Source organism: Hylobates moloch, unplaced genomic scaffold, assembly GCF_009828535.3.
Source record: "Hylobates moloch isolate HMO894 unplaced genomic scaffold, HMol_V3 SCAFFOLD_5, whole genome shotgun sequence".
NCBI lineage: Eukaryota > Metazoa > Chordata > Mammalia > Primates > Hylobatidae > Hylobates > Hylobates moloch.
The window spans coordinates 65,805,049-65,831,749 of NW_026652280.1; the positions used below are offsets into that span (position 1 = coordinate 65,805,049).

The 26,701-nt window shown below is 44.4% G+C and overlaps 1 protein-coding gene across 1 annotated transcript in view; it reads right to left on the reverse strand.

Annotated features, from left to right (window-relative positions):
• The window catches only part of LAMA1 (laminin subunit alpha 1), a 171,295-nt gene that overhangs the window by 62,956 nt on the left and 81,638 nt on the right, over positions 1-26,701 (reverse strand). Inside the window, exons 17-29 of the mRNA XM_032152780.2 lie at positions 20,879-21,006; positions 19,276-19,362; positions 18,017-18,228; positions 14,414-14,520; positions 13,628-13,808; positions 12,859-12,995; positions 10,761-10,997; positions 8,953-9,096; positions 8,261-8,440; positions 7,159-7,344; positions 5,861-5,988; positions 5,107-5,227; positions 3,762-3,899 (exon numbers count right to left, since the gene is read on the reverse strand). Of these exons, the coding sequence (XP_032008671.1) occupies positions 3,762-3,899; positions 5,107-5,227; positions 5,861-5,988; positions 7,159-7,344; positions 8,261-8,440; positions 8,953-9,096; positions 10,761-10,997; positions 12,859-12,995; positions 13,628-13,808; positions 14,414-14,520; positions 18,017-18,228; positions 19,276-19,362; positions 20,879-21,006 (1,986 nt within the window). The remainder of the gene's footprint in view (positions 1-3,761; positions 3,900-5,106; positions 5,228-5,860; positions 5,989-7,158; positions 7,345-8,260; positions 8,441-8,952; positions 9,097-10,760; positions 10,998-12,858; positions 12,996-13,627; positions 13,809-14,413; positions 14,521-18,016; positions 18,229-19,275; positions 19,363-20,878; positions 21,007-26,701) is intronic.

Genomic DNA, 26,701 nt, shown 5'->3' on the forward strand with positions numbered 1-26,701 from the left:
TAGAGACAGGATTTCACCATGTTAGCCAGGATGGTCTCGATCTCCTGACCTTGGGATCTACCCGCCTCAGCCTCCCAAAGTGCTGGGATTACAGGAGTGAGCCACCGTGCCCGGCCAAAAAGTGTACACATTTTTAAAGCTAAAAGAACAAGCAGTTCTTGCCATCTGATTCCAATTTGAAATTGGCATTTGCTCAATTCATCTCTATTTACTCAGCCACTGGGCACAAGATCCCATGTCTGATGCAGCTGAATAGGTTTCCAGGATCAGTGAGGAACCCCTGAGCAAATGCCCAGGCTGACTCACACTTTTATCCTTGGCAGCGAGAGGTGATACAGAAAGACATCTTGTTACATATTAAAAAAGACTACTTTAAGTTCATTTAAATGTTTTTAAAATTCTAGTATTTTTCATTTTAAAGTTCTATTCCTATTTTTTTCCCTGATGAGGATAAATTTTACTGGGATCTACCTGACCTCTCAAACTGATTTCTCTTTAGAAGTAAAATTTGTAATCTCTCTCTTGAAAAGTAAATGTGTTAAAGACATGTGTTAATGGCATGGCCTAAACCTGACAATGAAAAAATATTAGATGATGAGAGAGAATTAAAGATTTTCAGGTTTTCCATGGCTAACACCAACTCCCCCTGACATACGACAGACTGTGGGGTCCCTAGAGAAGCAAAGACAAGCTGCCCCAAGAGTGGCAGGGAAATAAGGACCTCCTAAAGAGAACCAAAGTGTGGGCTGAATTAGTTGCCATGGGAAATGCACAGAGAATGCCTGCCAATATTTCACTGATGTAAAAAGGTTCAGTCGTATCTCCCAGAAGGCAGTGGTAGGGAGTGGGTAACCAGGAAGAGGAGCTCCCAAGCTACCGCCCTTGTCCTCAGTCTCCCCAGCCCCTTCCAAGTCATACTTCCAATCAATCACTTTTTTTTTGAGGTGGAGTTTCGCTCTTGTTGCCCAGGCTGGAGTGCAATGGTGTGATCTTGGCTCACCGCAACCTCTGCCTCCCGGGTTCAAGTGATTCTTCTGCCCCGGCCTCCCGAGTAGCTGGGATTACACGCATGAGCCACCACACCTGGCTAATTTTGTATTTTTAGTAAAGAAGGGGTTTCTCCATGTTGGTCAGGCTGGTCTCAAACTCCTGACCCCAGGTGATCCACCTGCCTTGGCCTCCCAAAGTGTTGGTATTACAGGCGTGAGCCACTGCGCCCGGCCCCAATCAATCATTTTTATGATAACACCAAATGCCCAGTGGCCTGAACATCCTATCTACTAATGACAAAATCAGATCCAAAAAGGTCTTCATATCTACCTGTACAGTAAGTACAGAGGGAGTGCTTAGCAGATTATGTTGAAGGGAAATGAATTGCACTAAACCACAAAAGGATTCGAAAAACTGAGGATGGAAGGGAAGGTCCTGAGCTCGAAGAGCAAGGAAGAAGGGACTGAGGCGCTATATTGGTGGGAAGAGTGCAAGGGTTTTGTGTCTAGTCAATGCCGTGAGGCAGCAATGACAGGGCGGGCATGACTACCCTGTCCAGGCTGTGCCGTGGAGACACAGCACCTCGAGTTAAGGAGGGAAGCTCCCACCAACTCCGGGAGCAAAGGCATTAGGCTCAGGGCAGGATACCGAAGACAGACGGTGACATGCACACCCCAGGCTGGTGAATGGACCCATGACCACTCCATCTGGCCTCCAGGCATGTGAGGGTATGTGACTTGGAGGGCTGAAGATTCAGGGCCTTTGAACATGGGAAAGAGGGATTTGATCAAGTAGTTTCACAAGGTATTTGTTAAGATCACATCACTTTTCATGAATAATCTGAACTCATGGTTTATCTCAACAGCTCCAAAGAATAAAACTGCACCAACAGATGCATGGTCCAGGGGCACTGGCTTTTTAAAGAATCAGAGCTGTCCAAAGATGAGCTGAACTGTTTTGGGAGTGAGTGCCCCATTGTGGCAGGTGTGTAAAATGTACACTAAATTACTGCCTGGCACGGCTGTTATAGTTCAGACTTAATATCTAGATAGAAGGGACAGCCAGGCGTGATGGCTCATGCCTGTAATCCCAGCACTTTGGAAGGCCAAGACAGGCGGATCATTTGAGGTCAGGAGTTCGAAACCAGCCTGGCCAACATGGTGAAACCCTGTCTCTACTAAAAATACAAAAATTAGCTGGGTGTGGTGGCGGGCACCTGTAATCTCAGCTATTCAGGAGGCTGAGGCAGGAGAATCGCTTGAAGCCAAGAGGCAGATGTTGCAGTGAGCATACCGCGCCATTGCATTCCAGCCTGGGTGACAGAGCAAGCCTCCATCTCGAAAATAAATAAATAAATAAATAAATAAAATCTGAAGGAACTCTGATAAGAATAGAAGGACCATCGCAACCCTGAAATCCCATCCCCTAAGCCCAGACACCATTTTTTGTTTATAATGGGTTTCAGCCACAGGAATTATCAAAAAGAGGGAAAACCAGAATCAAAATGTGGCAGGAGGCAGGTTGGGAGCCCGCAGTACTAATTCCTCTGTTTTGGGTCCAGCGTTTCCTTGTGATTGGACCACACCCAGGATCTCCAAGGCTTCAGGTGTGTCCTTGGTGGACAGCTCATTTCCCTTCAATGCATTATTTTACCCAAGGCGAGTTAATCTTGGAACAACTAGTAATCAATGTTTCCACCTGAGTTATTGTAAAGCATGAGCCTTCAGGAGTAGGAAACGAATATCAGATTATTTTGTTATCTGCCTCATTGGCTTAAGCTAAATCATGGACACAGGAGTTTGTCCTCAGTCAGGGTTGCGAGGCTTCTGTCTGGCGGCTTAGTCGTTTACAGTGGTCAGAGCTCTCCATGTGTCCCCGAGACCAATCTTGGCCTAGAAGGTGGCTGAGAAGCAAACACACACTATCGTGTGAATAATGTGCTGTTATCATCCCCTAGAGAATATGCATTTTTTAAAAAAATGCAAGGAGAGGGCAATACTTTACACAGAGAAATACATTTTCAACACTGGCATTAACTGATTTTAAAATTCCCATGTGAGCCCCCAAACTTCATCATATACAGTTCTCATCTATTTTGACTATGGCAACCAGTACTGCAATTAAAAACAAGGCATGCAACTACAGTCATGCATCACTTAAAGACGGGGATACTGCCTGAGAAATGCATCCCTAGCTGATTTTGTCACTGTGCGAACATCATAGAGTGCACTTATGGCACAGCCTACTACACGCCTACTACATGCCTACTACACGCCTACTAGATGGCACAGTCTACTACACGCCTAGGCCATATGGTAGAGCCTATTGTTCCTGGGCCACAAACCTGTCCAGCATGTTACCGTACTGAATACTGTAGGCAATTGCAACACAACAGGAAATATTTGTGCATCTAACTACATCTAACATAGAAAAGGTGCAGTAAAAATACAGTATTATAGTCTCATCAGACCACTGTCCTATATGTGATCTGCTGTTGATGAAAATGTCATTATTTGGTGCACGACCATAATTCCCAAATTGATGCCCACAGATAAATTCATCAAGAAAGGAAAATTTATAAAAGAATTTCCACTGACAAGGTCAGAACCACTAAGCTACGCCTTCCTCAAGGAAATAGGTTTATATTTTATATTTAGCTAAATTTAACCTCTCACTAAACCAAGGCACGGCTATGACTTAGACCAGAAATCTGACACTCAGCGTCCACTTTACTTCTAAACTCAGGCAAGCACCCCCACAAACCAGCATACCAGACACTTCCCGGTGTCGGGGTCACAGGTGTCACTATGGTTGTTGCAACTGCAGGGCACACAAGGAGCAACCAGAGGGCGTGGTCCCCAGTCACTCCCTGCTGGGAGCTTCCCTCTGTGGTACCCAGGGGCACAGTCCTGAGAGGATGCAAAAGGGAGGACAAAAAAGTCTGATTAAAAAGTGAGTGAAGGACTTGAACAGATATTTCTCCAAAGGAGCCATATAAACGGCCAACAGGTATATGAAAAGAAGTTCAACATCTCTATCATCAGAGAAATGCAAATGAAAAAACACAAGGTGATACCACCTCCCACCTGTTAGGGTATCAACTATCAAAAAAAAAAAAAACACTAACAAGTATTGGTGAGAAACTGGACCTTGTATACTGCTGGTGAGAATGTAAAATGGTACAGTAAAAACCAGCAGCTATACCATTTCCATCTCTCCAAAGATGGAAAATACAAGTACCATATGATTCTGCAAGTCCACTTTTGGGTACACATCCAAAAGAACTGAAAGTAGAATCTCAAAGAGATATTTGAACCCCTATGTTCATAGCAGCATTATTCACAATCGCCAAGACGGGGAAGCCACCCAAGTTTATTCACTGACAGATTAATGAATAAGCAAAATGTGGCATATATGTACAATGGAATTATTCAGCCTTAAAAAGGAGGCAAATTCTGACACATGCTACAATATGGATGAGCCTTGAGGATATTATGCTAAGTGAAACAAGCCATTCGCAAAAAGACAAATTCTGTATTACTCCATTTATTTTATTTATTTATTTATTTATTTATTTTTGAGACGGAGTATCTCTCTGTCACTCAGGCTGCAGTGCAATGGCTCGATCTCAGCTCACTGCAGCCTCCGCCTCCCAGGTTCAAGTGATTCTCCTGTCTCAGCCTCCTGAGTAGCTGGGATTGCAGGCATGCGCCATGTATTACATATATTATAGAAGAGGACCCTAGAGTGGTCAAATACATGGAGACCAAAAGGAGAATGGTGATTGTGGGGGACTGGGGAGACAGGAAATGAGGAGCTACTGTTTAATGAGTGCAGAGTTTGCATTTGAGATGATAAAAAGTTCTGAGGATGATAGTGGTGACAGTTGCACAACAATGTGACTGTACTTAACACGACCAAACTGTACACTGAAGAATGGTTAAGATGGCAGATTTTGTTATGTACATTTTACCAAAATTAATTTCTTTTTAATTCAAAAAGAGAAAAAAAATGATATAGTAGATACACATAAGTTCTGTTCGTCTCTTGGAGTTGCTGTAACAAGCACATTTCAACTCAAACCCAGGAAATAGATTTTGACTAGAGCCTCCCTACCTGACATGAGAATCCCACAGTGCCAGGAGGACAGACACAATTCTCTAAAAGAGATGCAACCTCTTCTTCTGGGTGCAGCTTTTCAGCCTTTCTGCCAACCTCCATTGAAATGTCTGAGATTCTGTGCAGCCATCATGTTAAGAAGAGAGGAAATGCTAACATTTGAAAAACTTTCTAGAAACATAGCACATGACCTAACATTTGCATATATATGAAACCAGAGCTTTCTTCCCTGTTTGGAGTAGTTCCCGCTTGTGATTATAAGTGAAGTGTGTTACAGCGCATTAGTAACTGTCATGATACACTTTAGACATTTTAGAATTTAAAAATAATGTGACACAAGTACGCCTAAAAGACCTCTTGAAGTGCTGATTTGGCCAAGACCTAATGGCTTTCTTTATGGGCTAAAGTATTAGATGAGTAGGTGACAGCATTGTTTATACACCATTACGAAGACATGGGCATTTCAGTTTTCATGGGCAGAAACAGCAATTTTTTTTTTTTTCATTTTATCTTCAGCTAAGATTCCACCATTATGTCCTTACATTTTATATTGACATTAGCATGCTAGGTGGATACTTTAGTTATAATTCACATATTCCATAATGATATTAATATTTAATAATGTTTTGGAAAAGAACTGAACTACATGGATTAATAAAAATAGTAGGTAATGGAAGTGAAGTGAATCAAATTCTTTCAGTTTGCTTTCAAATATGAAAATAATGGTCAAAATTCTAGAAGCTCCAAGTACCTGCTCTGCTGTAATCCTTGACCATACGATGCCTTGATGAGGATGTACTCAATATCGCTAAGGACAGACATAAAATCCTCTCGTGTGACAGGTTTTTCAGAAACAGAGTTAAAATATTTCCAAAAATTCTGTAGAATGAGAAACACATTCAATTAAGCTCAGAGGCCAAATTCTGACGGGCATAAAACTTATAAAGAATAAATTCTTTTATAAATTTCTCCAGAAATGAGCCGTGTTCTGTGCATGCCGCTGAGTGTAACTGACAAAGTCCTCCTGAAACCTCCATGGGCAGGCGCAGTGTCAGTCCCATTTATCAATAGATACGCATTACCTAAGGCAGTGCCAGCCACACAGCAAACGTCCAGTAAACATCTGCTGGAAGAACAGACACTTCCCAAATCTGAACAAGTCCAAAGTCTCCTGTACCACTATCTCTATGCAGGTTGAAAATAGTACGCCAAGAGAAGGAATTTAAGATGCAGTGCCAGGCCAGGCGCCGTGGCTCACGCCTGTAATCCCAGCACTTTGGGAGGCCAAGGCGGGCGGATCACGAAGTCAGGAGATCGAGACCATCCTGGCTAACACGGTGAAACCCCGTCTCTACTAAAAATGCAAAAAAATTACTCCAGTGTGGTGACGGGCGCCTGTAGTCCCAGCTCCTCGGGAGGCTGAGGCAGGAGAATGGCGTGAACCCAGGAGGTGGAGCTTGCAGTGAGCAGAGATCGCGCCACTGCACTCCAGCCTGGGCAACAGAGCGGGACTCCGTCTCAAAAAAAAAAAAAAAAAGATGCAGTGCCAACTAAACTGACATAAGCCTAATATACATTTCTTGAGAATTTGAAATTCAAACTGTTTTTGGAGATCTTGCTAATCCCACAGGAATTTTGATCCCAGGGTCTTCTTGCTCAGTCTCTTTTTTTTTTTTTTGAGACAGTTTCTCTGTTGCACAAGCTGGAGTACAGTGGCACAGTCTCAGCTCACGGCAACCTCTGCCTCCCAAGTTCAAGCGATTCTCCCATCTCAGCCTCCCAAGTAGCTGGGACTACAGGTGTGCGCCACCATGCCTGGCTAATTTTTGTATTTTTAGTAGAGACGGGGTTTCATCATGTTGGACAGGCTGGTCTCAAACTCCTGACCTCAGGTGATCCACCCACCTCGGCTTATCAAAGTGGTGGGATTACAGGTGTGAGCCACCGTACCTGGCCGCTCATTCTCTTATTAATGGCTTTCATCTTTCACTACATCCATAGCAAAGTCAATGTCTTTAAGGAACTTATACGAAAAGATCCCATTATCACCTCTCTCATTGCTACTTCTTGTTCCTGTCTCACTCCATTCTCTGGGGCTGGTGCATCCATGTAAATGACTTGCTTTCTGATCCGACCACCTTTGATGAGAACTTGAGGCTCAAAATTGGAGGTGCCGACGCCATCCAAAGAATAGAAGGCCACGCTGTACTTCAGTTTGCCACCATAGGCCATGAGCTATCAAATAATAAAGTGTTGTTTACTTCTCTGACAAAGCTTTCGTTTAAAAACATTTTATTGCAAGACTGCCACCATATGAGAGAAATCTTGTGTCTTAAAAATACATCACATGGGTGAAATTTGTTGTCTGGGATTTGCTTCCTTCTAATTCCATTTAATTATGGATTATTAAGTTGACCTAAGTTACATAGTTCCTTTTGAGAAAACAAACAAAAGTGAGCTCCAAAATAACAAATCAATGTGGTAGTGATGCAAATTATTTTCAAGCTCCTTTAGATTAAAAATTTCTCTATCTCCGGGAGCACTGGATGCATATTTGCAAATTGTAAAGATCAGGGTGAATTCATACACAGACTCCAATGTTTATATAAACAAAAATCCAAGTGATGCCTTTCATGATCTTTTATAGCAGTTTTCTCCCCCCCAAATGAGTGATAATTTCTTGAAAAGGGACTCCCAGGCCATAGCACCTAGGTTTGTACCAAGAGCATATCAGTAAACACAGTACAGTCCCATACCACGTAATGACATTTCAGTCAATGACAAACCACATATATGACCATGGTCTCATGAGATTATAACAATAACGTTTGCACCTAATGACACATTCCCCTAGAATGTCTCTCCGTTGTTAAGTGACACATGACTGTATATGTTTGTTGAATGACTGCTTTAGGAAGAACCAAATTAATATAATGTGAACTTAAAAAACTTTTAAAATTAATGAAAAATTTTAAGGAACCATATACTTGAGGAGATTTTTATAAGCATTAAACTTCTCTGATCCCACTTAAAAGAGGAAATTAATAACCACTTCTTTAAATGACAGGCCGGCCCAGACTATGGTGATTTTAAACAATTTCCATATCTCCTAGGAAGCGCGGACTGGCTCTCGGCTGGGTGTGCACCTCACCTGGTCTCCCTGGAACTGCTGCGGCAGCCGCCAGTAAAACGGCTCTGCATGGATGTGCTGCCGGACGGTGGCGGCATCCAGCAGGAAGTCGGGGGCCTGGTAGTAAACCCCCTCGGTCGTGCCCCTCAAGTTACTCTGAGAAACCACACGCAGAAGAGGCTGATCGGAGCCCAGTGTTACCTAAACCACGAAGGAGGGGAAAGTGCACTTCAAAATACGAACTTTCCACTCCAGTTTCATTCTTTAGATTCCATCAGTTTCACAGATGAAACAGCTTCATTATTAAAACAGAAACAGTAAAGACTTTTCCTTTAAACTAAACATCTGGAAGAAAATGAACTGAAAGTGCTTTAAACTACTGCCATTTAGGGCCAAACTGTTGCTACACTGGGGAAATGTTCAATGATATGCAGAAGACGGTTGAGATTTTGCAGTTCTATCTTCTCTCCAATGAAAGCTTTTCATAGATTAGCTAAGGAACAACACAGGCAGCCTTTAGTTCAAGCTCCATTTACTTCCTCGGCCAGCAGAAGCTGAGCTCTGATTCATGTTCTAACCCAAATTAGCTTCCTAGAATTTCGGATGCCATAAGAGCAAAATTAAATGTGAACACTTGGCTGTGTCTCCCACCCCCACCCACCTCCCAGGAGAGTGGGGTTAGAAGCAGAACATTTTGGCTGTGTGTGACTTACTGGGGTCCTCACGTAGCCCTCCAGCTCTGAGCAGAGGTGGGACAGCCCGGAGCAGAAGCAGGGGCTGCAGCCCAGGGGGTTGTCTGCACGGAGAGCGAAGGTGCCCTCTCGACATTCATTGCACTGAGGGCCAAAGACATTCTCCTAAAGGGGAACAAATAAAGGACTCGTTTTTGCCTAAAAAAGAGATGTGATTTCTGAACAAACAGAAACAAATAAAACACAAACATAATTTTAAAAATAATTATAGATGCACAAACATTAGTTTCCTCTAGCCAGGCCCTGAGCTTTCTGAGTGTCAGTTTTCTCAAACATCCAATCAGTGATTCTCAAACACAGATGATCATCAGAATCATCTTGGAAGCGTTTGGAAAATACAGAGTCCCTGATGAGAATGTCCCGAGACAACTCTGGAAGCTGCCTCGAGTCTCCAGGTGATTCTGATGATCCCTGGGCATGCGAGCCACCGGCCAGGTGATTATTATTATTATTATTGTCATTATTATTATTATTATTTAAGACAGAGTCTTGCTCTGTCACCCAGGCTGGAGTGCAGTGGCGCAATCTTGGCTCACTGCAACCTCCACCTCCCGGGTTCAAGCGATTCTCCTGCCTCAGCCTCCCGAGTAGCTGGGACTACAGGCGCCCGCCACCATGCCCAGCTAATTTTGTATTTTTAGTAGAGATGGGGTTTTGCCATGTTGGCCAGGCTGGTCTCGAACTCCTGACCTCAAGTGATTCACCCACCTCGGCCTTCCAAAGTGCTGGGATTACAGGTATGAGCCACCGTGCTTGGCCCAGGTGATTATTAAGACAAGGCCTGCTGCTCTACTCGTCTATCATCACAGCTGTTATCATAAGACCTGGCAGAGTCCGGGCGTGGTGGTTCACGCCTGTAATCCCAGCACTTTGGGAGGTTAAGGCAGACGGATCACCTGAGGTCAGGAGTTCGAGACCAGCCTGGCCAATATGGTGAAACCCTGTCCCTACTAAAAATACAAAAATTTAGCCAGGCGTGTTGGTGGGCACCTCCAGTCTCAGCTACTCGGGAGGCTGAGGCAGGAGAATTGCTTGAACCTGGGAGGCAGAGGTTGCAGTAAGCCGAGATTGTGCCACTGCACTCCAGCCTGGGAGACAGAGCGAGACTCTGTCTCTAAATAAATAAATAAGGCCGAAAACGGGGAGACTGATGCTTCCATTACTCCCAGGCCATGATATCTACATGAGTTTTCCTTCTTATCTCCAGTCACCCATCAGCTCATTACCATCATCAAGCCAGAGGGCTCCCATCTCACCACCCATGGGAAAAAGACCAGAGGAGGTGGCTCTGACCTCCTAATAGCAAAGCACATTGGGAAAACTAACGGAAATACACAAAACTTATAATGACATTGAAATCTTACCTCTTGGGAAAATAATAAACCCCGATTTTCTTCAGTGTGGCCCACACATACAGGAGCCCAATAACCTCACAGGGATCACATCATAAATCCTGAAGCCCTGAGATACCTACCTCACCTGCATACTCAAGACACGCAGCCACTCAGCCTATGGAATATATGATCAAAACCTCAGGGCAGTTTTCAAATCGGTTCCGTCATCTGACACTTGTAACAGTAAAAATTCAACTTCAAAAATCATCCATCACTCTAGAGGAGCATAGGAGACTTTGAACTCAGATGCGGAAGGGAGTGTGAACTCACTAGGAAAAGCATCTGAAACCTGGCTGCTTAGGTAAGTAGTCAAAGCCCAGGAGTCATGATGAGGAGCCAGAGAGAGGAAGAAATATGAGGACGAATGGTAAATACCTTGCAAGGGCAGGCCCCAATTTCCTCCGCACAGCCGCAGAGACCCTGCTCCAGGTTGCAGGCGTCCCCCGACGTCCCCCTCAGGTCACAGTCACAGGGAACACAGTCAGGAAAGTCTCTGTAACCCAAGGAACACCGATCGCAGGCCCGACCACCAAATTTTGACTCGCACTGGCAATGGCCGGTGACCACATCGCACTGATGATGAGTCGACCCCACGAGACTGCAATTGCAGGCCTGAGAGATGGGAAAACCAACTCAATAAAAAGGCAGATTTGATGCTTCCAAGTGTGCACATATTTCAATTACAGGAAAACACTACATGTGGGGAAGTTCTACAGATGAACAATCTCTCTCTTGCTATTGCTGCGTGGATTCACCTTGCCATGTGCCACCAGGAGACAGGCATTGTGTTGCCGGAAATCTGTGCATCTTAGTGGCACATGCGCACAGGGCCAAAACTGTGAACTGAAATTAAATCTACTAGGTCGAAACAAGTCTAACAAAATTACTGTAGAAATCAGGCCAGGCACAGTGGTTCATGCCTGTAATTATAGCACTTTGGGATGCAGAGGTGGGAAGATCACTTGAGCCCAGGAGTTTGAGACCAGCCTGGGCAATATAGTGAGACCCCGTCTCCACAAATAATCACAAAATTCGCTGGGCATGATGGCACATGCCTGTAGTCCCAGTCACTTGGGGGGCTGAAGCGGGAGGGCTGCTTGAGCCCAAGAGGTCGAGGATGCAGTGAGCTTTGATGGTGTCACTGCACTCCAGCCTGGGTGACAGAGTGAGATCCTGTCTCCAAAAAAAAAAAAAAAAAGTAATTTCCTCTTGTTTCCAAAACACAACTATACCCAAATTTAACCAAAGAAGGCTACATAGAAAACTGGAGGCCTCATAGTTTGGACATAAACCCCCAATAAAGTGATTTATTACTTTCTCTTGGAAGAGAGTATACATTGTACAATATATTTAAAGGACACTCAAATATTTTTTGGATTTTCTTTTTTTTTTTTGAGACAGAGTCTCGCTCTGTTGCCCAGGCTGGAGTGCAGTGGCACGATCTCGGTTCACTGCAAGCTCCGCCTCCCGGGTTCACGCCATTCTCCTGCCTCAGCCTCCCGAGTAGCTGGGACTACAGGCGCCTGCCACCACGCCCAGCTAATTTTTTTTGTATTTTTAGTCGAGACAGGGTTTCGCCATGTTAGCCAGGATGGTCTTGATCTCCTGACCTTGTAATCCGCCCACCTCAGCCTCCCAAAGTGCCGAGATTACAGGCGTGAGCCACCACGCCTGGCCATTTTTTTTTTTTTTTTTTGAGACAGAGTCTCGTCTGTCGCCGTGTGCAGTGGACAATCTCGGCTGCCGGTCCACCTCCTGTACCCTTCTCCTGCCTCAGCCTCCCTAGAGTAGTGGGATCGCCACCAGCCTAATAATTTTTGTTTTAGGGAGGGGTTCTGTTTAGCCAGGATGGTGGCCCACCTCGGCCTCCCAAAGTGCTGGGATTACAGGCGTGAGCCACTGCGCCCAGACCATTTTTTGGATTTTCTAACCATCAATGTAATAGGTTCTCGAAGAAAACCTAGAATAAGGTGTCTTAAGGGTGTCATGTCTTCCACTTTGATTGCTATCATCTGCACTAAGGTGTATTGTTTTTGTTTCTGATTTTTAAGGTAGAGTCTTTCTCTGTCGTTCAGGCTGAAGTGCAGTGTTGCCATCACAGCTCACTACAGCCTTGAATCCCTAGGCTCAAGTGATCCCCCTGACTTAGTCTCCCAAGTAGCTGTGACCACAGGCGTGTGCCACCAGGCCAGGCTAAATTTTTTAATCGTTATTTTTTTGCGAAGACAGGGTCTTGCTTTGTTGCCCAGGCTGGTCTTGAATTCCTGGCTTCAACCGCTCCTCCTGCCTCAACCTCCCAAAGTGTAGTGATTACAGGTATGAGCCACCGTGCCTGGCCCACATTGAGTTTTTTATTTAACTCACAAAGCTATTCATCAGATTAAAGTCCAGAAAATATACAGAAGAAAAGGCCTGAAATTCGCTACAGCAAAGCAACTCTCAGTTAAGCAAGAGCATGGATGACAGCGCTCACCTGGCACCCCACCTCCACATCGTAGCCCCAGTGCCCATCCTCACATTCTTCACACTTCACACCCTGTGTGTGAGGGGGGCAGACACACTCTCCAGTTCCTGGGTCGCAGGTATTCTGAGTGTGTGGGCAGTCACAAGCTGAAGTAAAGATGAATGCTGGGTTACAGATCTGGGTGATGTCATTAAAGGGCTAAGAGCTGATGCTGCTATTTCCCTTTTATTAAGAGTCCAAGCCACTTTTCTCACTCCTAAAAGACGCCTCACATTTCCCAAGACCCCTCCATGTCTCATGGAGGTGGCTGGCCCTCTATCTCAGGAGATGCTGAGGGAAGAGGGGAAATGGGGACAGGACAGGGGAGATAGAGAAAAGAGTGAAAAAGCCCTCACTAGGTGATCACAGAGGGAGCCAATATTTACTAAGCACTTACTGCAGGCCCAATGCCATGCTGAGGACTTTATATAGAACACTTACACTAACTTCTCAATGCAGATTCTCATTAGCATCCTCATTTTACAGATGAGGAAACTGAGGCCAAGCAAAGTTAAGTAATGAATCTAAGCTCCCATAATTAGTAGGCAGCAGAGCCATGACCAAAACTTAGGCTTGTACCCTGATAGGGATCAGAAAACAGAAAAAAGGTATGAAATCCTCCAGGGAAAGAAGAGAAAAAGTAAAGGCACTTGACCAAAATTACTTGGAAGTAGAGGGAGGGCCCAAGGAAAGGTCTGGGAATGACTACAAAGTCTCAAACAAGCAAATCAAGGCTTACGTGTACAGCTACCATCCTGGTAGGCGTAGAAGCCACGGGCACACCTGTCACACCTTTTCCCTGCCACACCGGGGACACAGTGACACTGGCCTTCATCCGTGCAGTCATCTGACACGGAGCCTGCCACGCTGCAGTTGCAGGGCCAGCAGCCATGGCCTGAGTCCAGCCCATAATAGCCATGCTGTTTCACCAGAGGGAAAGAAAGTGGAAACCAACATACGTTTTAATAAATGACTCCTCATATTAGTATGCTCCAGAACACACACAGGGTATTTCATAGAATCATAAAGTATTCATGACACCATCCCCATCCCTTTACAGCAAACATCCACTCTCTAGACAGGCACGGCACTTGTTAGCCACATTTTGGACATAGTTTGACTCTGTGTCCCCACCCAAATCTCAAATCGAATTGTAATCCCCATGTGTCGAAAGAGAGAGGTGATTTGATCATAGGGGCAGCTCCCCATGCTGTTCTGGTGATAGTGAATTCTCATGAGATCTGATGGTTTTATAAGTGTTGACAGTTACTCTCTCATGCTGCCTTGTAAAGAAGGTGCCTGCTTCCCCTTCCACCATGATTGTAAGTTTCCTGAGGTCTCCCCAACCATGCGAAACTGTAAGTCAATGAAACCTCCTTTGTTGATAAATTCCCCAGTGTTGGGTAGTATCTCTATAGCAGTGTGAGAACAGACTAATACACTTGGGGACTTAGCTCCTTCTGAGTCATGGATTCAATCGCCTCTGTACCAAGGCTAAGGTGTCAGTTAGTCACATGCATCTTACCAAGCACTGGTCACACTGCTGTCCAGTCACGTTTGGTTTGCAGTCGCAGAGTCCAGTCTCTAGATGGCACACGGCAGAATGGGAGCCTTTCACATGGCATTCACAGGCTAAACACATGCACACAAAGACATATTAACCCTCACTTCTGAGGATGGTTATCATAACATCCTCCATTCCCAAAGGAAAAAAAAATGTAAACATTTCACAAAACTAAAAATAGTATTATTGGCAATAACTTTAGAAGTTTAGCATTTTTCTGAAGAGTAAACTAAAACAGGGCTAGTGGAAGGATCCATCAAAGGAAAAACATATTGAAACTATTAAGACAACAATTAGCAAATTCGCTTAACCAATTTCATGAATTCCTTGACATTTTTTAAATGAGCTACAAATTCCCATGACAAACATGCAATGGAGATTTCAAAATCAACTTAGCCATTTGCTCTGATTCCAATCAGGTACACATTTAATATTTTAAAGCTCAGTTAAAACGTAATCTAAATAAGTACATATTAATATTATATTTCACAATTTAATGAAAAATGTTTTCATTAAATATGATATCCCAGTTCTAAGTCATGAGTCATTTGTAGTTTCAGACCAGATGGTTCCATTTTATCTACAGTTACAACATTGATGCTTAAAGCTACAAAGTTCCCTGCCTTTGCAAAGTGATACAATCTTACGGATCCAAAATATATTTAATCAATATTCACAGGGGAACCCTCAATAAGCACTTCAGTTAGAATATTTAATATGTTGGCTGGGCACAGTGGCTCATGCCTGTAATCCCAGCACTTTGGGAGGACAAGGAGGGCGGATCACCTGAGGTCAGGCGTTCAAGACCAGCGTGGCCAACATGGTGAAACCTTGTCTCTACTAAAAATGCAAAAATTAGCCAGGCATGGTGGCACATGCCTGTAATCCCAGCTACTCGGGAGACTAAGGCAGGAGAAGCTCTTGAACCCAGGAGGTGGAGGTTGTAGTGAGCCGAGATCACGCCATTGCACTCCAGCCTGGGCAACAAGTGTGAAACTCCATCTCAAAAAAAAAAAAGAACATTTAATATGTTGCCTGACAAAATATCCCAGGCTGTCGCCCAGGCTGGAGTGCAGTGGCCCGATCTCAGCTCACTGCAAGCTCCGCCTCCCGGGTTCACGCCATTCTCCTGCCTCAGCCTCCCGAGTAGCTGGGACTACAGGTGCCCGCTACCACACCTGGCTAATTTTTTGTATTTTTGGTAGAGATGGGGGGTTTCACCGTATTAGCCAGGATGGTCTCGATCTTCTGACCTCGTGATCTGCCCGCCTCAGCCTTCCAAAGTGCTGGGATTACAGGTGTGAGCCACCGTGCCGGGCCCCCAGGCGCTCTTTATGAATGTGTGGACTCAGAACATGTACAGTGTGTGTCATGACATAACAATATAAGAAAAAAGAGAGAAACACTTCACAAATAACGGAAGGCCCCAAGAAAACCTGGAGGCTGCAGCAAGAGTGCTGGACACAGGACATGGGAAGGTCGGGGGCAGAGGAAACGTGCTAGGATCCGCCTCCTTCATGGTCTAGGCCAGGATGGCCATCTGTTTTCCTGGAGGCGGGGCCTTAACGCTGCAGTCCCACGGGAGGCCCCATTCACCGGCGCTCTTCAGGGACTTGCTCCATCAACCCCGTAGCTGGACCGTGCGGACTCTGCTGCTAACTCCCCAGCACATCCTTCTCCACTGCCCCCATCGAACACAACACACCCCCTCCCGTTGACCCTCCATCGGAACATCCACCTCCCTGGCACGTCCATCCAATCCAACTTTTGCTTAGGGTCTTCCTGGCCCCTTGTCTGCTACAACTGTTCTCCCTAAAGTCTCCAGGGATTTCCCAGGCACCAAATTCAGGGAACAGACTTTGGTTCCCCTCTTACCCCGTGGCTCTGTGGAAGGGACCCCGTGACCTCCCTCTCCCTTTTGCATCACCCCCTTACTGAGGTATTTGGGATGCCCACTCTTCTGCCCCTCCCTCTTGTTTCTCGTGAGTCTCCCCTCCGTGTTTCATTTCAAGCCGCCTCTTTCTCTGGGGAATATTTAAAGTTCAATGCAAGTATGATCAATGCAAACTATTGATGATAATTTAAAATAGTAATTTTTAACATATCAGCTCAGATAAAATGTATTATTAAAATACATTTCACCTACTTCTTTTTACTATTGAAAAATGTGGCTACTAAAAAATTTTAAATTACATGTGTGGTTTACACTGTATTTCTGTTGGACAGCAGTGGTGTGAAAATATAATAATATATTAATATAATATATATTATATATTATAAAATATAATAATTGGTTTATTACTAGTAATTATAATAGCTACCATTTATTTCATGTCTAGAACTTTAAATGTTATCGCACTGACTTCTCAGAAAGGCCTTGATATACACATATAATTATGTCCATTTTATGAATAACAAAATAGTGGCTCAGAGAGGCTAATAAATTAGCCCAATGTCACACAGTTGGTCCTGGAATAAAACTCACATTAGTCAAGACTCCAACGCCTGGATCCGCAGGTATGTTGTTCCCCATACCATCATCATGTGTAGCTTCCCAGTAGACTTGAACCACAATTTCCCAACTACCTGTCGCAGTCCTTAGTATAGTGTCTGGGAAATACCGGACACTTAATAAACAATGAATGAACGGAGGAATGAATCACCAAGGCTTGCAGTAATGATGAAAAGAAATGACATGAAAATGATAAAAACATTCTATAACTTGTGAAGCATTGTAGAAGTCCTGTTATAATAATTCTGGTATGACAGCCAGTCAAGGTGGCCACCTGCTGGAGAGCAGCTTGATTGGCCCAGGGCTATAAAACATTTCCAATCTCTCTATGTGTGCCTGGGAAAGTATGTTTTCTGTACAGCTGGTGCCCTCTTGTGTCCCCACGTTGTAGTATCATAGTATGACTTTCGCATTTATATGAAATACTCAAAATAATTTATAATTGCCACTTTCGTTCTTTCACTCTTCCAAAATCTCAGGGCTGAATCATCCCTCTGTCCAGGTCATCTGTTGTATAGGAGAATCTAGTTTTCTCCATGATCTGTAATTTCAAGGCTCAAATTCAGCAGAGTGACATAGGGGTCGGGTAGTTTCGGCACAGAGGGCTAAGATGTACCACTCGGTGCTTTACGCAGTTTCTAGGGTCACAGTCTTACCATTTCCCACCCTTCATCTTGTAATCCCATCTGCCTCGTGCAGCCCCTGAAGCATCTCCCGTACGAATGTGAGAGGCTCTGAGATTCCCCACTTTCATTTCAGCCACTGGGAGCCAGCCGGAACTCCGTCAAGTCACACTGGCCGCTCGAGTGGCAGGCTGCATCTTTCCAGGCCACTGACCCCTATAGGTTGTGACTAACCAAGCTCAGCATAGGGTAGCTAAGGAAGAACTGCGTCGTGGGTTTGTATTTGATCAGAGACCCAGCATTAATGCAAGTAACCCCTCAAGAGAGTGTGACCTCCTAGCCTGGACCCTGTGTGACACATGTGACTATACGATTGAAGACTTCCTATGGCAATAAACAGCTGACCTGACTTCACTCTAGCGCACTCACCGCGGCAGTTCTTGGCTGTCACAGCATCTCCGTAGAACCCGTCAGCACACCTTTCACAGTGGGCGCCGTCTGTGTTCCCCAGGCACTTCAGGCACTCCCCGGTGACTGAGTCACAGTGACCAGCCTCCAAGGGGTCCACGTTGCCGCTGCAGTCACAGGGAACACAAGATTCGCCAGGCACTGTTGGGTTTCCATAGTAACCATCTGCACATCTGTATCAAAGATTGAAAGCGGGATCAGACAAATGCAATTACTTAGGGCCTTACCGCACTATCCAGGGACTCCCTGAATGGCTAATAAATCACACGGACTCTATTGCCTGAGATTTACTGTGAAAGGGATACGACTCCACACTCGGGCATTCCCAGATCTCCTTCACCTGTCATGATGAAGAGGGAGAGCGTCCAAAATGAGGCATAAATCCAAGGGACGTGCACCCATGTCCAGGGCCAACTCTTACCCACCCCTGACCACTCCGGATGCCACACAGCCTCCTACAGGCTCAGCCAGAGCTGGGCACTGAGACGCACACATGGGAAAGACAGCACTGGCCTTCAGGAGCCAGAAGACAGCTACTAAACCAAACCGCCTGTCATCTCCAGAAGAGCCTGGAGCAATGGAATATTCAAATGTGTGAACCACAGATACCGACTCCTTGCTGCTTCCTATTGTTCTTGTTTTGTTTTGTTTTGTTTTGTTGTTTTGTTTTGTTTTGTTTTGTTTTTTTGAGATGGAGTCTCACTCTGTCTCCTAGGCTGGAGTGCAATGGTGCAATTTCCACTCACTGCAACCTCCACCTCCCAAGTTCAAGTGATTCTCCTGCCTCAGCCTCCCAAGTAGCTAGGATTACAGGCACCTACCATCATGCCCAGCCTTTTGTTTTGTTTTATTTTGTTTTTGTAGAGACGGGGTTTTACCATGTTGGTCAGGCTGGTCTCGAACTCCTAACCTCAGGTGATCAACCTGCCTCGGCCTCCCAAAGTCCTGGCATTACATGTGTGGGCCACCATGCCCGGCCTACTGTTCTTGATGAGAACTCAGATTAGCCAGGAAAAGAGTACCGTTCTTTAAAAATTCCCAGTAAGGTTTAACATTAATTTTAAAACATGAAATATTGATTTTTCTCAATGATTCTATGAAATAACAATTATGCATCAAAACTCCAAAACCACACTTAACTATGCATTTAAAAATAAACACATAGAATGTATATTTAATTTTGAAAATGTGTTGTGTTGAAGCCAGTGGATGCAGAGTACCTCTCACACCAAGCTCCTGAGTAGCCCGGGGCACACCCGTCACAGACCACTTCATCTCCATCATTGAGGTGGCAGGTGGGGCTGAAACTGTCAAAACATTAGAAATGAACAAAATTTGCCAATGGATGAAGCCGAATTTCTAAATATTTAAAATGCTTAATTAATTTCTACTAATCCTGTGCTTACAGACTTTCAACGAGACCTCCTTAGCTCAGAATCCAGGGCCTCTGGTCACCCAGCCCACCCTGTGAGCCTCAACCCCTCACCAACTCCTGGTCCCATGATCCAGGCACTGACACTCGCTCCTCACTCCCTGCTCCCTACTCCTCTCATTCTCAGCCCACAGTGTGCCTGCTTCTCCCGCTGTCTGCCTGGGTTAACCCAGCTCAGCCCCAGTGCCCAACTCAGCTGACGCTTCCTCTAGGAGGCCTGCTCAGGTGCTCCTAGGATGCTGGGTTCCCCACCTTGGGTTCCCTGGCACTGACTTCCCACCTCAGAGCCCTGCCCATACCAGGGCAAAAGTGAGCTCACTCAAACACAAAGTGGTCAGGAGGCTCTCGCACCTCTCCAGGGACCCTCTGCTAACTGATGCCCCTTCCAACCCTATTCCTAAACCTTGAGAAGCCTGTGCAGGGTAGATGACAGTACCCACCCCCAATTTCATCCCAAGTAACCCTGACTGCATCCTTTTTATATACTGGGAATTCTTTGAGAGTGGGTGGACGAAGAGTTCTAAGGGTTAAACCACTGAGAGACAGAGGCTTTTAAGCTGCTGGCCTGTGGGACGCACTTGCCCCAGCGTGACTATAAGGCCTTGTCTGGTACATCTCCTTCCACCTCCCTCTGTGCCTTCTGTTCCATGGCCTGCTGCAATTCCTCAAATGGGCAATGCCTGTTCCTGCTGCCATGCCATGACACGCCCAGCTCCATCTGCCTAGAACGCCCGTCTATGCTGCCTGTGGAATTCCTTCTCCTGCAAGTCTGAGATAAGAGCTTCCTGCACCCACCTCGGTAGGCTGGACACTGCTCTCCCTCCTCCCCACCATCTGGTGGACCAGCCTCACTACAGTCACGACCACACTGAGTCCCCTGGGGCCCACGACCAGGTGATAACTGTTTGCTATTCACAACACCTGCTGTAAAACTCATGACACAGTAGGCACTCCATAAATATCTGTTAAATCAATGAATGCATTTAGACTATTCTTGTTTAGCCTCATACGTACACATTTTGGTCATTAGATCAAAAACTCCCTAAGTCGAGGGACAATGTTTTATTCCTCTCTGTATCCCTCTACCTCCTAGCCCACTGGTAAGTAGACAATATATACTTGTGAAACAACTGATGACCAAGAGGAACCAAGAGGGAAAATGGCGTGCACAGGTCCTTGCTGGCATACACCTTTTCTTGCCTGCTTTAATATGCCAAACTTTGGTTTACAAGAAAATAACCCACCCCTCTACCTTTAATCCAAATCAATTGTCACTGGGCAAAATTGACACACTTATTACACACAAAGTCTTGCTCTGAAGCCATTAGTACGCATCTGGGTGGGAATCCCGGCCATGCTGGCAGGAACCGCTGATGAGGTCCGAGGCTTACTTGTTGGAGGCTATAGTGAGAGGGCAGGCGCAGGGCTGGCAGTCCCTGGGTGTCCCTCGGGAAGGCTCCCCGTAGAAGCCGGGTAAGCACTGCTCACAGTGGTCGCCGGTGGTGTTGTGCGCACACGCCTAGGAACATGCACCAGAAGAATCGGCTCAGGATGTCTTAAAGGATTTTCAGATTTATCTACAAGCAACTTGAAGTCCAAGTGGAAAAAAAAAAAGACAAAATGCTAAAACCAGTCACCAGACTCTGAGCTATATGAGGAAGGCCTCCTGTTTTCAGATAAATATCAGCAAGTGTAATGTGTATAAATAAGAAACCTGAGAGCTTTCTCTCTGACTGATGAGCACGGACAAGGGCAGGAGGTGGAGGATCAAGCTTTTGCAAACATGACAGCAAGTGCTGCTTCGGCCAGAACCTTCCGACTGCTACCTCTAAGGGGAATTCTGATGAAGAGTGTGATATGCATGTGGTCTCACAGTGTCCTCCTCCAACTGTATTTTTAGTTGCAAAAGGAAAGAATCGTTCACATATAGTGGAAAAATCGACCGACACCTTGCCTGTGTAATCAGAATTAACATCACCAGTAAGGGCCAGACAGACACTGGGACTCCCACTGGCAGTGCTCTGAGAGACTCATCCTTGACAAAGTATTCCGGCCTGAATAATCCAAGAGAAACAAAAGAAGGGCCAAGAACCAAGGACATTCTATTTTTTTTTTTTTTTTAATGATTATATTCGGCCAGGTGCGGTGGCTCATGCCTGTAATCCCAGCACTTTGGGAGGCCAAGGCGGGTGGATCGCGTGGTTAGGAGATCAACACCACCCTGGCTAACACGGTGAAACCCCATCTCTACTAAAAATACAAAAAATTAGTTGGGCGTGGTGGCGGGCGCCTGTAGTCCCAGCTACTTGGGAGGCTGAGGCAGGAGAATGGTGTGAACCTGGGAGATGGAGCTTGCAGTCAGCCAAGATGGCACCACTGCCTGGGCGAGAAAGAGCAAGACTCTGTCTCAAAAAAAAAAAAAAAAAAAGATTATATTATTCAAAATGCCAATAGCATAAAATACAAAGAAAGGCAGTAGAAACATTTCTTATTAAAAGCCTAGGGAGACACGATGATAAAATTCAACATCTGATCCTAGATGGGGGCCTGTGCTGGAGGGAAGGATGCTATACAGGACATAATTGGGTCAACTGACAAAACTGAGAAACAGGTGGTAGGTTAGAAAAAGTAGATATCAGCGTTACATTTGCTTAAGTTGATAAATGTACTATGGTTATACAAGAGACGAGCCTTATTCTTGCAATATACACACCAAAATGGCCATTGTCTATGCAACCTATTCTCAAGGAGTTTAGAAAAATGTATTATAATTAGATAGGTAGACGGATAATGATATTAATAAGGCAAATGGTGAAAATGGCAACAACACGGGAGTCTAGATAAATGGCAGGTGTTCTACGTACCATTCTTATTCTTACAAATCTTGGGTAAATTCCTAATTATTTCCAAATAAAGAGGTGGGTTTTTTTTTTTATGGGGAATGAAAATAACTAGACATGAGAAACAACAACAACAACAACAAAAAGCAATCCACAATCAGGAAAAAAAAAAACAAAAAAAAACCCAGTCATTAGAAACATGCCCACAAATCACAGAGATGATGGAATTGGCAGGCTTTTAAAACATTATTATAGGTCAGGCGCAGTGGTTCACGCCTGTAATCCCAGCACTTTGGGAGGCCAAGGCGGGTGGACCACCTGAGGTCAGGAATTCGAGCCTGGCCAACAGGGAGAAACCCCATCTCTACTAAAAATACAAAAATTAGCCAGGTGTGGTGGTGTGCACCTGTAATCCCAGCTACTTAGGAGGCTGAGGTGGGAGAATTGCTTGAACTTGGGAGGCAGAGATTGCAGTGAGCCAAGGTCATGTGACTGCACTTCAGCTTGGGTGACAGAGACTCCATCTCAAAAAAAAAAACAAAAACAAAAACAAAAACAAAAAAGCTATTATAAGCATGCTCAAAGACTTGAAGGAAACATAAACACTGTGAAAAGAGAAATGCAAGATATAAAGTAGGACCAAGTGCAACTTCTAGAACTAGAAGCTACCATATCCAAAATGAAGTACTGAATGGGTGGGCATCACATCAGCTTCAACATTGTAGGAGAAAAGAAGAGTGAATTTGAAGACAACAACAGAAACTCAAACTTTAGGAAAAAACAACAGATCCCAGCCTCTATCATCTGTGGATCAATGTCACGTGCAATTAGATTGGAGCGGGAAGCTGAAAAGCTATTTGGTCAAAACTTTTCATAACTTGATAGCTACAAACTCACAAATTCTAGAAGCTCAATAAACCCCCAGCATAAAGAAATACACACCAAGGCACAGTCAAAGTGTTCAAACCCAGAGACAGAGAGACCCTCCTAACAGCAGGCAGAGAAAAAAGGCAGAATAACACACAGAAATAAGCAGATGACCACCAACTTCTCACTTGAAGCCATGTAGGCCACAAGGCACCAGAACAATTTTAAAGTACTGAGAGAGAAATCTGTAAAAATCAATTTCAAAACTGAAGGCAAGCCTTTTTCAGATAAAGGAGAGTTAAGAGAATCTGTCAACCAGCAGATCTGCACTACAGAAAGGCTAACAATCCAGGCTGTAGAAAGGTGGTACCTACTAGATGAAATCATGGATTTATACCAGTGAATGAAGAGCACTGGAAACGGTACATACATGAAAAAATATGAAAAACTTTCTCCCCTCATTTAAAATATTCTAAAAGAAAGTGCAGTCAGTGGTTAGGAGGTGTGCAGGAGCAAAGGAGAGGGGTGGGGAGGTCGGCACTGGGGCCAGGACCAGGCAGCACTGACCTCCGGGCAGCTACAGGTTCGAAGGGAGCGGGGCTTGTTCTGCACACGTGTGTGGCTGCTCCTCTTGGTGTGCACCTCAGCTCCCATTTCCCCGTGTCCCCTTCTCCTACAGCCACTCATTTTACATACTTTTATTGGTCATTTTTCATCTAGCAATTTAGTATTTTCAGTTTCTAAACCATATACATTTCCATCATTCCTCAGGTTGATGAAAGTTTTCCCATATACTACATTTAATCTGGAATTGCAAGCATTTGTATTACATCCATTTTACTCCAGGGTTTCACCAGTTTTACTTAGGGTTGTCCTAGACCAGAGCATCTAAACTGGAATGTGAATCTATTAATAAGTGCACCTGGGTTACCTGTAGACTCTGGTTCAGGGGATCTGAGGTGGGGCCTGAGTTTCTGCACTTCTAGCAAGCTCCCAGATGATGCCTACTCTGCTGGTCCTCAGACAACAGAGTCTTAGACCCTTTTTTCCTTCCCATCCTTCCTAGGACCTTGGGTTTGATAATGAATACAAATTAATTCAAGATGCAACTGGTCTTAGTAAAGGGTTACATGGTTGAGCTAAAAGTATTCTGCGGGATAACTGCAATTTCATTGTAAAAATATTTGATAATGCTCATTTGGAACATGTCTATGGTATTTTCTTTGATCAAGGAGTCAGATTGTGCTTTCTTTCTCTTTGAGGAAACCAGTGTGTAGTTCTGTTGAAAAACCCACTGAGGGTCTGTTTCAGTGTTTCTCCAGGCGTGTGCCACCAGCCCTTTACCTGACTGTCCCTGTTGGTGGCTCTGGTATGTGAAGGAATGAGACTGTTCCTCTCCTTGGGGAGGAAAAACATCTCTTGATTGAAAAAAGACAGACATGAGGGCCCAAGACATGCACAATTTACTGTGATGCCATTCTCTTTTCTAAATCATGCCAAGCTGCAAGGAAAATAAATAGGTTTCTCCTTTGAATAAAGAGCTGAGAGAGCTCAGAGAGAAAAACAGGGGCTCTAAGAGCAACTGGAACCTCATCTTTAATGAACTGTAGATAAAGAATTAACTCCTGGAAGCTAGATAGTTATATGCAAGGCCCAGGGCTATGAACAACTACACAAAAGGAAGAATTCAAGGTTTCTTTTTACAATAGATTAGAAAAAAAAAAGCAAGGTTAGATTTAACAGATATATGATGCTACCACGTTTTTTTTATTTCCTTAAATTCTAATTTAAATTTTTATTATTTTTGCCCTCTCAAACATTAATTGTTTAAGAAGGGAAAAATAGTAACTTCAGAGTGGAAAAACCTAGCAGACATCACCTAATTCAAGTGACCCAGATTAACATCCCCAGGAAGAAGACACAATGATATCATATCCGTCTGCTCGCAATGAGAGGGCACAGCACCTCCACGTCTTCTGGTCAAAAATGTGTAACCTCAACCTAGTCATAGGAAAGCATCAGACAAGCTCTGGCTGGGGACATTCCACAGAATGCCCAGTGCTCTTCAAAAGTGCCACAGTCATGAAGGACAAGGAAGTCTGAGGAACTGTCCCAGAGGAGAGGAGACTAAAAAGGCAAGGTCACTGAATGGTGTAGGGTCCTGGGTTTGATCCTACAAAAAAAAGGAGCATGAGTGAAAAACTGATGAAATCAGAATGTGGTATGCAGTGTAATTCATCTCATCGTGCTACTTCTTCATTCTGATAACTCCACTCTGGTTATGCAAGATGGTAGCATTAGGGGATGCTGGGGGAAGGTTACTTCAGAACTCTCTGTACTTCTGTAACTCTTTCATTGCTCTTCTGTAAGTCTAAAATTATTTCCAAAACATGTTTAAAGCTATAAAATTATTATTTATTAAAATTAAAGCTTTAAGGCCAGTTGCTACTTAGCATTATCACTTTAATATGAATATATATTTGTAAACATATATTAATGGAAGCATGAGAAATCTACTCTTTCAGCCTAGCTACAAAAGACGTAAGTGGCAGAACCACAGCCTGCTGTACCCCCCACCCTACCCCACCCCAAATGCTGGCAGGAGGCCTTACAAACCCAAATGGCAAAGGAAAGGAGGTGAAAAAAAGCAACCACCTCATCAAGTGGTTGGAAGCTGTGCACCTGAGGAAAGCAATCCTGGAGGGACTGATTCTGCCTGTAAACCACCCCTTCATGCAATTCCTACAGAAGCTTTACTTACAGAACAAAGGGCAAAATGAAAGTTAAGAAACAAGCCCTGCCCCATACCTGCCCCAAAGTTCATTCTCAAGATTAACTACCTATTTCTTAAGCCCTGTTTCAACTCATATTGCATGAAAGTACCTGTTTGATTAATTTATCCCAACTAACTATAAAGCATGGTATATAAGTGAGTGTGATTATACTTTATTCTTCTTCTTAGGGTATATTGTGTAATATCATGATTAAAAAAAAATACTAGCACTGTCTGTGGCCTCAGCCAGTTGGAGGGTGGAGGCGGGAGGACCATTTGAGCCCAGAAGGTCCAGGGCTGCAGTAAGCAGTGTTGGTGCCACTGCACTCCAGCCTGGGTGACAAGGTAAGACCCTGTCTCAAATAAATCAATTAACAAACAAACAAACAAACAAATAAATATTAGCACTGTCATCTAAAGAGCCTATCCTTTGTATTTAATAAGTAGACAACATTTTCTACCTTTCTATTGCTTTATAGTCTCAGCAAATAAAAACAATTACTTTATATTATTCTAATAAAAAGAACTGTAATGAAATTGTATATCCCTTTTTCACTATTACCAAAGTAACTGTTTTAAAAACAACAACAACAACAACAAAAAAAACAGGAAACATTTCACGACATGAGCTTAAATCTGTAAATTTTCTTTGGGGTCTATGAGGCCAGGGTTATTCCGTGGAGGAAGCACTTAAAAAAAAATCACTTGTACACAGCAAATGGCTCTGAAGTGAG